Here is a 12,962-nt window from a genome sequence, read left to right on the forward strand (position 1 = left end):
TTAACTACATTAACCAAAAAACCCCATCAACGGGTGTCGACGTAGGAAGCATCTACACTACAGAGCTGTAGCGGTAGAGCTCATCCACCCAACATCCTTTGTAAAATGCAGAGAATACCAATTAAGCCAAGTATTCTCATAGCCCGTATCAATGAATGTATTGTCCCAACACTTTGTAATGCAGGGAAATAGCAGGCAGGTCAAGTGACTCGCCCAAGGTCACACATGGGTCAATGGGAGGGACAGGAATATAACTCCGATATTCTGACTCCTAGTCCCTCACTCTAACCCCAAGACAACACTGATTCCTGCAGAAGAGGACCCAATATAAACTTTCATTGGAAACATTTCAGCTGCTTCCCTCCCCCGCCACTTTTTTAAGTAGAGGATTTTAGTTGGGGGTGGAGGTAGGGGAATAAGGGTAATTTATTTTGAGAACTTGACAGTGAATTTGAGGCTCCAAGGTTCTGAGCCTAATTAAGTTTCTGGGTTCTTTTCACCCTAATTCTGTTTTACGGGGTTATAGAGGACAGGTCAGCCTATTTGATTCTGGACACCACAGCTGGTTCACCCACATACCAGACATTACTGGCTCATCCTCTAAAAGCAGCTTCCCCCTGAGCTCATCTGTTCTTGCCTGTCAAGGGTCTGATCCCGCAGAGTGCTGGTCAGCTCCTGTAAGGTATTGATTGATGTCAATGGAGGTTGGGGGTCCCCAGCACCTCATAGGGAGCACCCAGCATCTTGCATGATCGGGCTCTAAAACATTCATCAGTTTGAATGGCTGAAGATGCCACTGCTATATAGGGACTCAACCCTGCCACATCTGTGTGTACGCTTTGCTACAGTGCTATCATGCAGCCTAACCATAAACAAAGTAAATATTATCTTTAAATATACAATGTAGCCATCCAAAACTACTGCACGCCTGTGTGATGTCCTGCTTATCTATTTGAAACACTTTTCCTGTGTGTCAGTCGGGAAAAACAAATGGGATTAGAACAATACGCTGTTATTAAGTTTCCAAAAATAACTGAAACTGTAGAATGTTATATATAAGAGAGCAGGTGGATTGTAAGATTAAGGGGGTGCTTGCATATCATCTGTCCAGTTCAGCCCAGACTTTCAATCGAATCTCATTTTGCTAGACTTCCTGCCTTATAAAACTGTATTTGTTGTAAGTGCCTTAAATAATAATCCTCTCAAACACACTTGATCTGATGAATTAAGTCTTGCAAAAGGTCTCTGCAGTACAGTACATACAGCTCTCTCCACTCTGGGAAAAAGGAATGATATCATGAAAGGCATAATACTTCTGGATTCACCACTCTGGCACAAAGAAAGAAGTACACAATCTGTTTCTGCATTCCATTAAGGGCCTCATCCAAAGCCTATGCTTCAGTGGGAATCTTTTCACTGACTTCAATGAGCTTTGAGTCACACTCCTGAAACCTGCTGTCTTACAAAGCCACAAGGGCTGCTCTCTGCCAAATAACTGACCTCTTCTTTAGAGTAAAGGCTATTTTGCTTTTTGGTGAAGGAAAAGACTGCAAAGAGGGAGTGTGGGCTAGTGGATATAGCAACGAACTGGGAATCAGAACTCCAAGGCTCTATTCCCAGCTTTGCCATTGTTCATCTTTGTGACCTTAAACAAATTACTCAATCTCTCTGTTTACTCAGGCGAAAAATGGAGATAAAACTGACCTACTGTGCCTCACATGATAGAATTAAGTAAGATTTGTGAAGTACTTTGAAATTCTCAGAGAGGAGATGCTATAGAAGTGCAAACTGTGCATGCGGAATGGACAACCCCAGATGAAAACTGAAAAATAGAAAAACAAACATGGCATGCACCACAAAAGCCACATGCGAGAAAAAAAGAGAAACTGACTAGACTACAGCCTGAATTTACAAATAGATATTTCCTAATACAAAGGAGATGGAAGGAAATCCTCTCTGATGTAGTGTTTGACAAGCTAGCAGGAAGCACCCTTAACCTAGGTGTCTCTGGAATTTCAGTGCTGCCAGAGCAACTATCGAGAGTCACCAGAAGTAAGATAGCTGCTGGGACCCAGGTACAGAGAAGGATCCTTGCTCACCTCAGAATCTGTGAGGAGGAAGTGAGTAATGTCCACAGTTTGGAGGGAATTTGATTACATTAAAAAAGAAATTAAGTGTGATAATATTGCTTCAAAGTTGTTAGGTTTAGGGGCAGGATTAGGCGGAGGTTGCAATACAGATGTGTGGGAGTTATGTATATTTTTAAATAACTATTATTAAGATAGGAAAACAGAAGAAATACCCCAAAGTACATAATATTCTACAGTATGGGAAATAGTGAGCCACTACAAATATATTCCAGACTAGGAGGACAGATTTGGACTTGTGCTAGCACTCTAAAAAGACACATGCGTATGCAGCACTTTGAAGCTGCGGCTTGGGTTCTGAAGCCTACAGAAAGGAGTGGGCTTCAAAAAAACCCAACCCCCCTCCAAAAAAACCCCAACAACCCTGAACAAGGTAAATCTTAGCAATTGGAAATGAGCTAGCTTCAGAACACAAACCCCAAACCCACACACATTTGGGGCAAGTTCAAAATCCAGATCCAGATCCAGATCCAGAACAGAAGCAGCCCTTTATGGCAGATAGAACATGAATGGATTAATGGAGCAGACATTCCAGTTGTTAACCTCACCACACTGCAGATCATTACTCTGGGGAAATCACAAAGATGCTACAAAATGTATCAGCACTTAAATTTTCTTAGCTGCTATGTGGGATGTGTCCATAGGACCTCAATGTCTCTTTTCTATACCCTTTACCTTCTAACCTATCTAGATACAAATGCTTCCAAACCTCCTTCAAGTGTTTAATTTTTCACTAGCTTACTTACCATTATTAGCTTTTCTGATTTCACTATATACTGTATCAGTCCCCTTCTTTACAGGAGCTGGAAAATGTATTGGCACAGAATCAATTTATTTCCTTTTTTTGTTTGCTTTATGTTAAGCTCCTTACATAAACAGAACACGCTGTTTTACTTTTAGAGGAAACCGTTATATAAACAGCAATGCGCCATTCCATGTCTGGATGAAAAACCAGCTGTGCCCCCTATCCTCCCTATGTTATAGAGAGATGGACCCTCTCCAGTTAATGCTGAAATTAGCTTTGATTCTCTCTCTCTCTCACACACGCACACACACACACACAAGATCCTCAGATTTTACAAGGAACAGCTTACCCTAGGGTAAAGCTTTTCCCTCAATCATTTCCTCAAACTGGAGAAGCTGCTTTAAATGATGTAAGGGCTCACAAAATGAGGTCTGCATTCTGAAAACTGCTCACACACTCTGTACTCCTCCTAGTTAAATCTTCCTTTCATGGAGCTGCTTTAGTTTTGTGGGAAGGCTCAAGGGAACTTTCTCACACTCAGCGCTACAGTGTTCAGGATCAATGAGATTTTTACAAAAGGGAGATCTCCCAGTTCATGGTGGTGGAGTGGGAATATGCAAGACAGTTCCAAATTTACCACAGGAGTGTGGAGCCTGCATTGCAAGTGCATGAGTTGAAGACAGAGTGGAAGGGAAGGCTGAGAGGGTATGGATAGGCAGGAGAGACTGAGGGAAGAACAGACAGAGATTGAAGCCTCAAAAAGCTAATGTTACTGGGTTTCCTCCTCCAAAATGCTATAGCTGGCCTTACCCACAAAAGCTCCATACAGGTGAGGCTGCAGAAGAATCCTCAGTAAAGTTTTTCTCCTGGTTCTGAGGTTCCTGTTTTTATCTACTATGGTAAATCCTGCAAAGAGCTTTTATTCTGAGAGGGACCATCCAAAAATACCAAATGAAAAGAAAGATTTTTCCTGTCTAACGCTAGTTTGAAATCCTTTTTACGGAGCACGGTCATAAACACAGGTGCTCCTCCTGGCAGATGGGAGGCAGGGCTGAGCCAGCTGCCAGCACAACTCAGGTTCCCAACATCTTCTTTAGCTACTGCAGCAACACAGCTGTGGCTACCATGTGACTAACATGGTTCTCAAGAAAAAAAATCCCTGGGGTCACAGCAGCTAGGGGAACCATGCTAAAACCCTGCTAGCAACAATTCTATTTTAAATACTTCCTAGCATGGTTCTGCTCCCTGAATGGACAAAGGCTTTTAGCTTTATGAGGGCTTCTTGAAGGGCCCTGCCATGCGAATCTCATGTGCACAGGTAGATTTTTCTGAAGTCAGTGGGAGTTTTGACTGTACAAGGATGACAGGGTTGCATCCAAGGTCTTTCTTACCTTCTGCTCCCCGGAGTTCTCTTCCTCTCTCCCATCTGAAGGATGTCTACATTACAGTGGCACAACAGGTGTGCTGTGGTAGTGTAGGTGCTTTCTATATTGACTGAGAAGCAGTAGCTAGGTTGCTGGAAGAATTTTTCCATTGCCCTACCTGTCACTGCAGTGGGGGTTTGGTCAACCTAACTATGTTGCACAGGGCATGAAATTTTTCCACAGCCCTGTGCGATGTAGCTAGATTCACTAAAGTTTTAGGTGTAGATCAGGGCTGAGTTATTTTATTAAGTAACAGCTTTATAAGGCCTGGTTTATATTAAGCCAAATTGCAGCATGCTGATAATCCAAGCTTTCAACAAGGGATGGCTTTAAAAAAAAGTGGCATTTGGGTCCAGAACTGGATTAGGTTTGGGATACAGGGCTTGAGTGAGAGGCAGCAGACTGGAGTAGAACCCAGGAGACCTAGTTCTATTGCCAGTTCTGCCACTGGCCTGCTGGGGATGACTCTGGGCTAGTCATGTCACAAGTCTGTGCCTCAGTTTCCCCCTCTGTAAAATGTGGATAAATCACGGTGGCCTACTTTGTAAAGTACTTTGAGATCTATTGCTGCAAAGCACCATATAAGGGCTAGATATCATTATTAAAGGCTCTCTCAGAGCTGGTTCTAGGTGTGATAACACTCTGGTCTTGTGAGATGTTAGCTCAAAATGGTAAAAGTCTCATAAGGTTGCTCCTTCCTCTTTGACACCAAACAGAATCAAAGATAAGCAATTCTTTACCTTTCAATATTAAGCAAAAAGTTATGGCAGAACCCCTTGGTAATGTCCCTATCAACTCTGGGTCACAAACTAGCCAAACAATGTTGAAAACAGTTTAAAGTCAACTAACTTTAATCATAGTTTGGCCAATTCCTGTGGCTGGGACAAAAGAACCTAGAAATAGATTTGTAAACATGGTTTGGCTGTGTCCTCACTCACCAGCCAAACTATAGTGGAAGCAATTTAGATGAACTATGTCTCAAGTGAATTTCAACAGATCCTAATTCTGCCTAAAGGCCAATGGAAGCTGGGCCTGTCCAAGGATCAACACATTTTAGAAACATCAGTTAAGGGACTCAACACTTCTGAGGTTGGTTATCTCCAGTTTTCCTTAGGTGAAACTGTTAAGTGAGAGGTTAAGCGACTTCCCAAAGATCATGCAGGAAGTTTGTTGCAGAGCTGGAAAAAGAACTCAGGTTTCTGGACTCAGTCCTGTACTTTAGCCACAAGACCATTAAAACCTATAGAGCAGGAGACTCCTATATTTATTCTGCAGTCAAACTGAGAATCAGAAGAGTGAAATGTTAAATAGCATCTCAATGTTTCATGCACCCCCCTGGGAACATATTCTGCAATCCTAAAAAGATTTCTTTTGAATTAATTTTAAATAATTCTGCTAAACACACTTTAGACTCTGGGGGCTAAGTGCTATTGAAGTCAATTCCAAAACTCCCACTGATTTCAATAGCAGCAGGACCCGAATTTCAGCAAGCACTTAATCACATGAACTTTCATGCTACAACAATCTCTCAATTTCACATGTTTTTGGTCTATTGTTTAAGTGACCAGGGAAGTCAAAACGAGTCTTCCCATAATTCTAACTAGAGATGGCGCCGATCCTGAAGTAACACATGTATTTAGTATTTTACAAGCCTGGGTCAACTCCCATGGGACTCAATGAAATGATTACCACTGGGAGCTGGATCAGGCCCTTAGATGGTTTTGAACATTTCAATTCTGTCCAATTTACTTTGATTTTGTGTGTGTGTGTGTGTGAGAGAGAGAGAGAGAGTGTGTGTGTGTGTGTGTGTATAACCTTTCATAAGTTCTTTTCCTAGCCCTGAGTAAATTTGCTAGCATAAAGGACCTACAAATAATGACATTTTGTTCCAAATGACCTTATAATGCTGCACCCTGCAATTGACTAACCAGCTCTAGAAGTAAAAGGATGGCCATGTTCTTACTGAGCCACAGTTAGCAGTTTCTCCCTTCCCCTTTTAGGGATATTTCCTGACAATATTTTAGCTTTGGTCTTTGTTTTCCTTGTGTTAACAATAAAGAGTCTGACTCATTGCACAGTATTGTGTCACAATCACAATTAACCTAGAAAAGATATGCAATATGTTTTTGTTAATCATAGTCTCTCCTTAAAGATTTATTACACCAGTCCCCATCACCAGCACCTCTTTAAATATCAAAACAGCAAACTCTGACCTCCCAAAAATAATGCTCTATCCAACATTTAGCTAGCCATTTTCATTAGAGGATCCCATCGCTGCTCACAAAGGGGCGGGGGGGGGGGTTATCTAATAATCCCAAATTTACAGATGGAGGAAAATGAGGCACTGAAGCCTTGTCTGCATTAGCTTTTCTTCTGGCAGATTTACCACCCTTAACAGTGCTGTTGCAGCTTTCGTTTGAGCAATGATGAAAGGGAGATCTAGTGCAGAAATGGTTCCCACAGCCACGGCATATTTACCACCATAAAGTGGTCAAAAATATTCAGCAATCCTAGAAAAGTGATCCATGGGAGAGATTTGGTTTGAGGGAAAAGGGCAAAATGTTAATAGCACTTTAATGCTGACAGACATCATTCTATAATTGGATTTTGGGGGGGCTAAGAGGGGATGTTTAATTAATCCTTATCCTCAAAACTGCCCCAAAGGTTACTATTATGCATTAATTATTGATCCTACTCCCCTTGAGGTCAATGAGAGTGTTGATGCTGACTTCAGAGGCAGCAGGAAGAGACCTTTGTATAATTAGATATAGTAATTTAGAGCCTGATCCTGAGTGATTGAGGAATACCTGAGCTCCTATATGAAGGCAATGAGAACTGAATGTATTCACCATCTTGCAGGGTTGGGTCCTTCATTTTTTTTTTTTAAACGTATTCTGCTGTTGATAATATTGAAAGTAAAATGTAATCTCCTGGGTGAAGAGGCTGCTCGCCGCAAACGCTCTTAGCTCTGAATGCTGCCTTATGGAGGAGGAGTGCATCCACCCAGAGCAGAATGTACACCTAGCTTTGTTGTTGTACTTTGCCTTTGTTCAGAAAATAGATTGAGGCCTTAAGCTAAGTATGAGGATCTTGAAGTGTTCACTCAGACCAGAGGCACTGGTCATTGTCATGGTAACAGAGACCTGAAAGAACACTGTGTCTTGAAGCAGAATATGAGCAAGGTCAACATGATAAAAGCATTGATCGGAATCCAGGGGCCTTTATATGGGTGAGAGTAGTTCCTGAAAAAGTATTAAAAACAAACAAATCCTGGCCTTACTCCTCTCTCTCCCTGAGACTAAGGCAACGTCTATACTTCCAAGTTTACAGCAACAGAGCTATGCCTTTACAGCTGTGCCACTGTAAGAGCACTTATGTAGCCGTGTTATGCCTGTGGGAGAGCATCGTCTGCTGTGCACATGAGCGCTTATGCCAGCAAAACTTATGTCACTCAATTGTGTTTTCACACCCCTGAGCAACAAACGTTTTGCCAATGTAAGTGCTAGTGTAGACATGGCCTAAATCTTATCCTGTATCGTGCAGTGCAGAGTTGAAAGAAAGTTTGGTTTCATACAACAGCTTCCACTCTAGCAGTATCTCAAAATGCTTGGCCCAGTAACACAGTAGGTACTGGTAGTGCAGTGACCATGCACAGAAAGAAAGCACTTATATGCTACGCAGTAGCTTTTGTCTCGTCTACACCACAAAAAGCGGCAACAGTGTAAGATTTAAGCATGATGAGTTCAATGATTTAGTACTGCAGGACAGGCAGAACTGAACGGTGCTTTAATCAGACTCCTGAACCACAATACAGATTTGTATAGTCGAAGGCTAACTTGAACAGTATCACATAGTTAAAACATGGTCCAATCCCATTTAAAATAGGATCTTTTAAAAATGTCAATGCACTACTGTAATTTTACTAGATCAAGTTAATATGGCACTTTGTGTAGTACAGACTAGACCTTACAGTCAGCCTAGGATGAAAATATTATTGAGAAAGGGAGTATGCTGGCTGGGATGCAAAGGTTATCCTCTACTCTTTTAGGTGTTCATTAACTTGCACCTAATAAAGATCTTAATTAAAATTTCATCTGATAGAAAGTAGCTCTTACAACATTCTACACTCTTGTACTGCACTGGGCATGACTAGAGGTGTGTGAAACATTTGTAACTCTAGACATAATTACTAGTAATCCCCTAAAATACAATACAGTTGCTCCAATATCTAAGTGCACCACTTAGCAATGGTAAATAGGTTACCGGCTTTGAATGCAGTCAGAGAACCCCAAGGAGCGAATGCCAGCATATTGCAATCAGAGCACTGAGAAGCCAGCTGTCTTTTGCTGCCAAGCTCAGAGGCAGTACATTTGTATAAACAACCATTTGTACTGCTAACGAAACAAGAATGTCTTCAGCACCAAAATAAACAGGTGTCCTTTCCTAGCTGGAAAGGGCAAGTTTGTGAATTTCTTTCTTTGACTATTCAGCTTCTCAAGCTAAAGCTGAGAGCTGGGACATGGCTTAAGATTCCAAATGGATTTCATTTATTCCGCACTGCTTGGGCTTTTATGTGTGTTCTGAACAATTTGCCCATTTTCTGCACAAGGAGACTGAGGATACCATGATGCTTTGGGTGAGGCGAAAAGATTTGAGTTGTACGTGCCATCATTGGGAATAGGATCCAGCAAGACGATTACCTCAAAGGCTGTGAGGAGATGCACTATAACGCCATGCTAAGAGTTCTGGGTACCACCATCATTAATATTTGTATTACCAGAGTGCATGGGAGCCCTAGTTATGGAGCAGGGCTCTGCTGTGCTACGTGCTGGGCCATGGAACTATTAAGACATGCGATAATGGGACCTACCCAACTTGTGAGCTCAACTGTAAGAAAGATGTAAAAGTTCATAAGAGGTTACAATAACCTATAACAACAAATGTTGATGGGAAAAGGTGCAAAAGGGAGACAGATGAATTGAGTTAATCTAAATTTAAAAGGCCTACTGATATCATTCATGGACTGCATTGAATTTATACTGGTTAAAAACAGGAGATGAGGAGCCGGAAGTTAATGAGCCAAAATTAGTATGTCAGATATGAAACCTAATTAATGGACAAAGTGAGGGGATGGGCTATTCCATCTTCAATGCCCTTTCTGCAGTCCTTAAAAGAAAGATTTGGAGGGCAAGCATGAAAGAACAAAGGAAGAACAGACGAAATACAGACAGAGGCTATTGGCGCAAGCTTCACCATCATGACTGCCAACCCCACCATTTTCTGGGATCCCAGGCCTTCATCATCCTGATCCTGAGAGATGAACTGACCAGAACGGGCCAGACAGACAGGGACCCAGACAACATTCCCACCTCATTGCTCCAGTTGAACCCCAACCACCACCACCTGGGATGATAATTATTACCATGTAAGAGACTGTTAAATGGTGAGGGAGAGGCATTTCCTTCTCAAAAATTGTCTACAACTAAATGGAAAAGGAACAAGGGATGTTGTTCAAATGAAAACCCTATTTAATACTTCACATTTCAAATGTTTTAACTGTTTTTCCTTCTTTTCTGTATCTTTAAGATACAAAGGGTTTTTATTGGTGTGTTTGTCATGGCGTTAAGTGGCTGAGGTCTCTGGATACCAAGCCATGGACCTTGTTTAACACTTGGACAAGGACTGGGTTGTGTTAACACATTTAGCCCATATATTCCCTCTGAATTAATACCACTGACAGCAGGAGGCTGTTACCAGGGCAGCCAAGATGCTCACTTCCCTACACTCTCATTGGGTATGTGGGCATGCATTACAAGCACTACAGACACTTACTACAGCAACAAAAGGGGATTTTCCATCAGCATAGTAAATCCTTGCGAGAGGCAGAAGCTCTGTCTACAGAATTAGGTTGACATAAGTTTTAGGCATAGACCAAGCATCTGTCTTCCTGCAGGCCTCCAGCTCTCCTCAGGCTATAAGGGACTAATCCCAGTTCCTGCTCTCTATCTCCTTGATCTCTCAGCAGGTTCAATAGTGGGTGGCGACACTCCCCTGTTCCCTACAGGGTAGGCAGTCCCTCCCTCTCCCTCAGCTCAGGCAACCCCTTCCACTCCCTCCTCCTGTGGGCTGTGGAGGCTGAACACACCCAGGAAAGTAAAACAAAAACAAACAAAAAAAGTTAAGAGCCCCTCACTGAGCTTGGAGCCCACAAAACGCAGACCCATCGCAGGCTGCTTTCTGCTCAGAACCCCAGCTCCAGCTGGTAGCCCTGCCTAACCAAAGATCTTATGTGGAAGGGCAGGGCTTGTGCACAAGAGAATCATGGAGGAAAGAGAAAGCACTGGTTGGCTCTGGTCAGGGCCAGCTCTAGCAATTTCACCGCCCCAAGTACGGCGGCACGCCGCGGGGGGCGCTTTGCCGCTTGCTGGTCCTGCGGCTCCAGTAGACCTCCCGCAGGCTTCCCTGTGGGGGGTCCGGTGGTCCCTCGGCTCCGGAGGACCTCCTATAGGAATGCCTGCTGATGCTCCACCGGAGCCGCACGACCAGTGGACCCTCCGCAGGCATGCCTGCGGGAGGTCCACCGGAGCCGCCTGCTGCCCTCCCGGCAACCGGCGGAGTGCCCCCCGCGGCATGCTGCCCCAAGCATGCGCTTGGCGCGTTGGGGCCTGGAGCCGGCCCTGGCTCTGGTAACAGCAGTCCTGCTGTTTTTACAGTAGTCCTTGCATCACTGATTGCTATTACCAGGGAACTACCATGCATACACAATAGGACCTACTCCTGCTCCAAGTGAAATCAATGGCAGAAACAGCAGGTCTATAATTACTCCCAATACATAACTGGATAGGTCAGCCAGCTAGTTACCTTTGTAAGGATGAGGCGTTGACACTTCAACTTCAGTATATTCCACCTCAGCACTCTCATGGTCAGGTCCTGCCCCAAAATAGCAAGAAGATGTTTCTTTGTAGCACTCCCTATGCCACACTTGCTGTGAGCCTGATCCTGACACAAGTGAAGTCAATGGTCAAGCTCACAGGGCCTTCAATGGGGACATGGTTGGGCCCTGTGCATGGCAGATGGGGGTTCAGCCCAGCCTGCTGAGGCTGAACTCCTTTCTAAAACCGTGGTGTCTGGGTGGGGCCTGACACTCTTGTCTTTTGTTTGCAGTCTTGGAAAACAGCAAAATGCAAATTTAGAAAATCCCCTGCCCCAGAGTCCCCATGTGCCTGTCCAGCTCCAACTATTCTGTCTCTCCCCCTTTCTCTGCCCTTCCTGTCCCCACCATTTTCTCCTCCTTTTCCCATCACTGACAAAAGAGCATCTCATCTGTGCTTCTTTAACCCCTCTGTTTACCTCAATGTCCCCCTCCCATCTTCTTATCTCTTGCCCCCACCTCTGATCCCCTCTCATCAGTCTCCTTCCCCTCACAGTACAAGCATGTTTTAGTCACTAGCATCTTCAAATAACCCACTGTTTACCTCAATGGTATCTCCAGCTGTCGCCCCATCTCCCCTCTAAGTTCATTGAATGTGCCATCAACAACTGCTGTCTAGAGCTCTTCTCCCCTAGTTCCAGTCATCCCTTGCCCTACATCCCTTGCCCTCTCAAAGTCTTCAATAGCCTTCTCCTAGCCCAAGCTCATAACCAGTACTCCCTGCTCATCCTCAGCCTGCATTCAACACTTTCAACCATGTTTCTCTTCTTGAAATCCTGCCTTCTGCTTTCATGAACCTGTTCACTCCTGATTGTTCTCCTTCCTCCTCAGTCACGCCATCAGCATTTCACTCAGAGGATCCTCATCACGCCCTCTCTGCAACTTTCTTTTAGGGCTCCGCCAGCCTTCATCCTCGGTCCCCTTCTACAACTTTTCTCTGGGGAAGTCTCATTTGCAAACATGAATTCAACTATCATCTCTACATTGATGACACTCGGAGCTACCTTTCCACTCCAGACCTATTTCCTTCTGTCCAAGATAATCTCAGTCTTTCTGACATCTCCTTAGGGATGTCCATTTATAAGCATAAGATCAACATGGCTAAAGAAAATCCTGCAATCTTTCCTCACAAGCCTTCCCACATTCCTCTTTTCTCAATCACCATGGACACCACCACCCTCCTGCCTGTCACTCAGGCCTATAACCTTTACCTTCAGCTTGGCCTCCTCTTTAGATCTTCACATCCAGGCCTCGTCTACATCTGGCTGCTTCTTCCTGTACAAGATCTAAGTCCTAGACTTTCCTCTCCATTTGTGCTGCTAGAACTCTCATCCAGACCTGCTCAAGTCCTGACTATGGCAACCTCCTCTTTGCCAGTCTTTACTAATCCCACTTTGCCCCACTTGTATCCATTCAAAATGCTGCTACAATCATTTTCCTGGTTCATCACCTCAGCCTTTGCATTCTCCATTGGCTCCTCCTTCTCCACTGTACTACTTGTCTTCACTTTTAAGGCCTTTATGGGCTATTCCAGCCTTACCTATTATGTCATACACTGCTGGTACAGCGACTCTCACCTCCGTCCTGCCAATGATACCAACTTTCAATGCTCCTTTGTTACATTTTCAGCTATATCCCTTTGCACTTTCTGCCATGCTGTATGGGTGGAGCTCCTGACAGAACATCGGCAAACCCTCCCCATTATCCTCCTCCAA

The 12,962-nt window shown here is 43.8% G+C and overlaps 1 protein-coding gene across 7 annotated transcripts in view; it reads right to left on the bottom strand.

Moving 5' to 3' along the window:
- Positions 1 to 12,962, bottom strand: part of PECAM1 (platelet and endothelial cell adhesion molecule 1) — a 56,819-nt gene that overhangs the window by 13,696 nt on the left and 30,161 nt on the right. For 2 of the 7 annotated variants that reach the window (XM_032805660.2, XM_032805661.2), the window contains exons 13-14: positions 11,178 to 11,246; positions 2,894 to 2,950 (exon numbers count right to left, since the gene is read on the bottom strand). The exons of 2 other annotated variants lie outside the window; for them this stretch is intronic. In XM_032805660.2, coding sequence (XP_032661551.1) covers positions 2,894 to 2,950; positions 11,178 to 11,246 — 126 coding nt within the window. The remainder of the gene's footprint in view (positions 1 to 2,893; positions 2,951 to 11,177; positions 11,247 to 12,962) is intronic. 3 more of the 7 variants (XM_032805662.2, XM_032805664.2, XM_032805663.2) reach the window with 2 other exon arrangements.

Source organism: Chelonoidis abingdonii, chromosome 13, assembly GCF_003597395.2.
Source record: "Chelonoidis abingdonii isolate Lonesome George chromosome 13, CheloAbing_2.0, whole genome shotgun sequence".
NCBI classification, from domain to species: domain Eukaryota; kingdom Metazoa; phylum Chordata; order Testudines; family Testudinidae; genus Chelonoidis; species Chelonoidis abingdonii.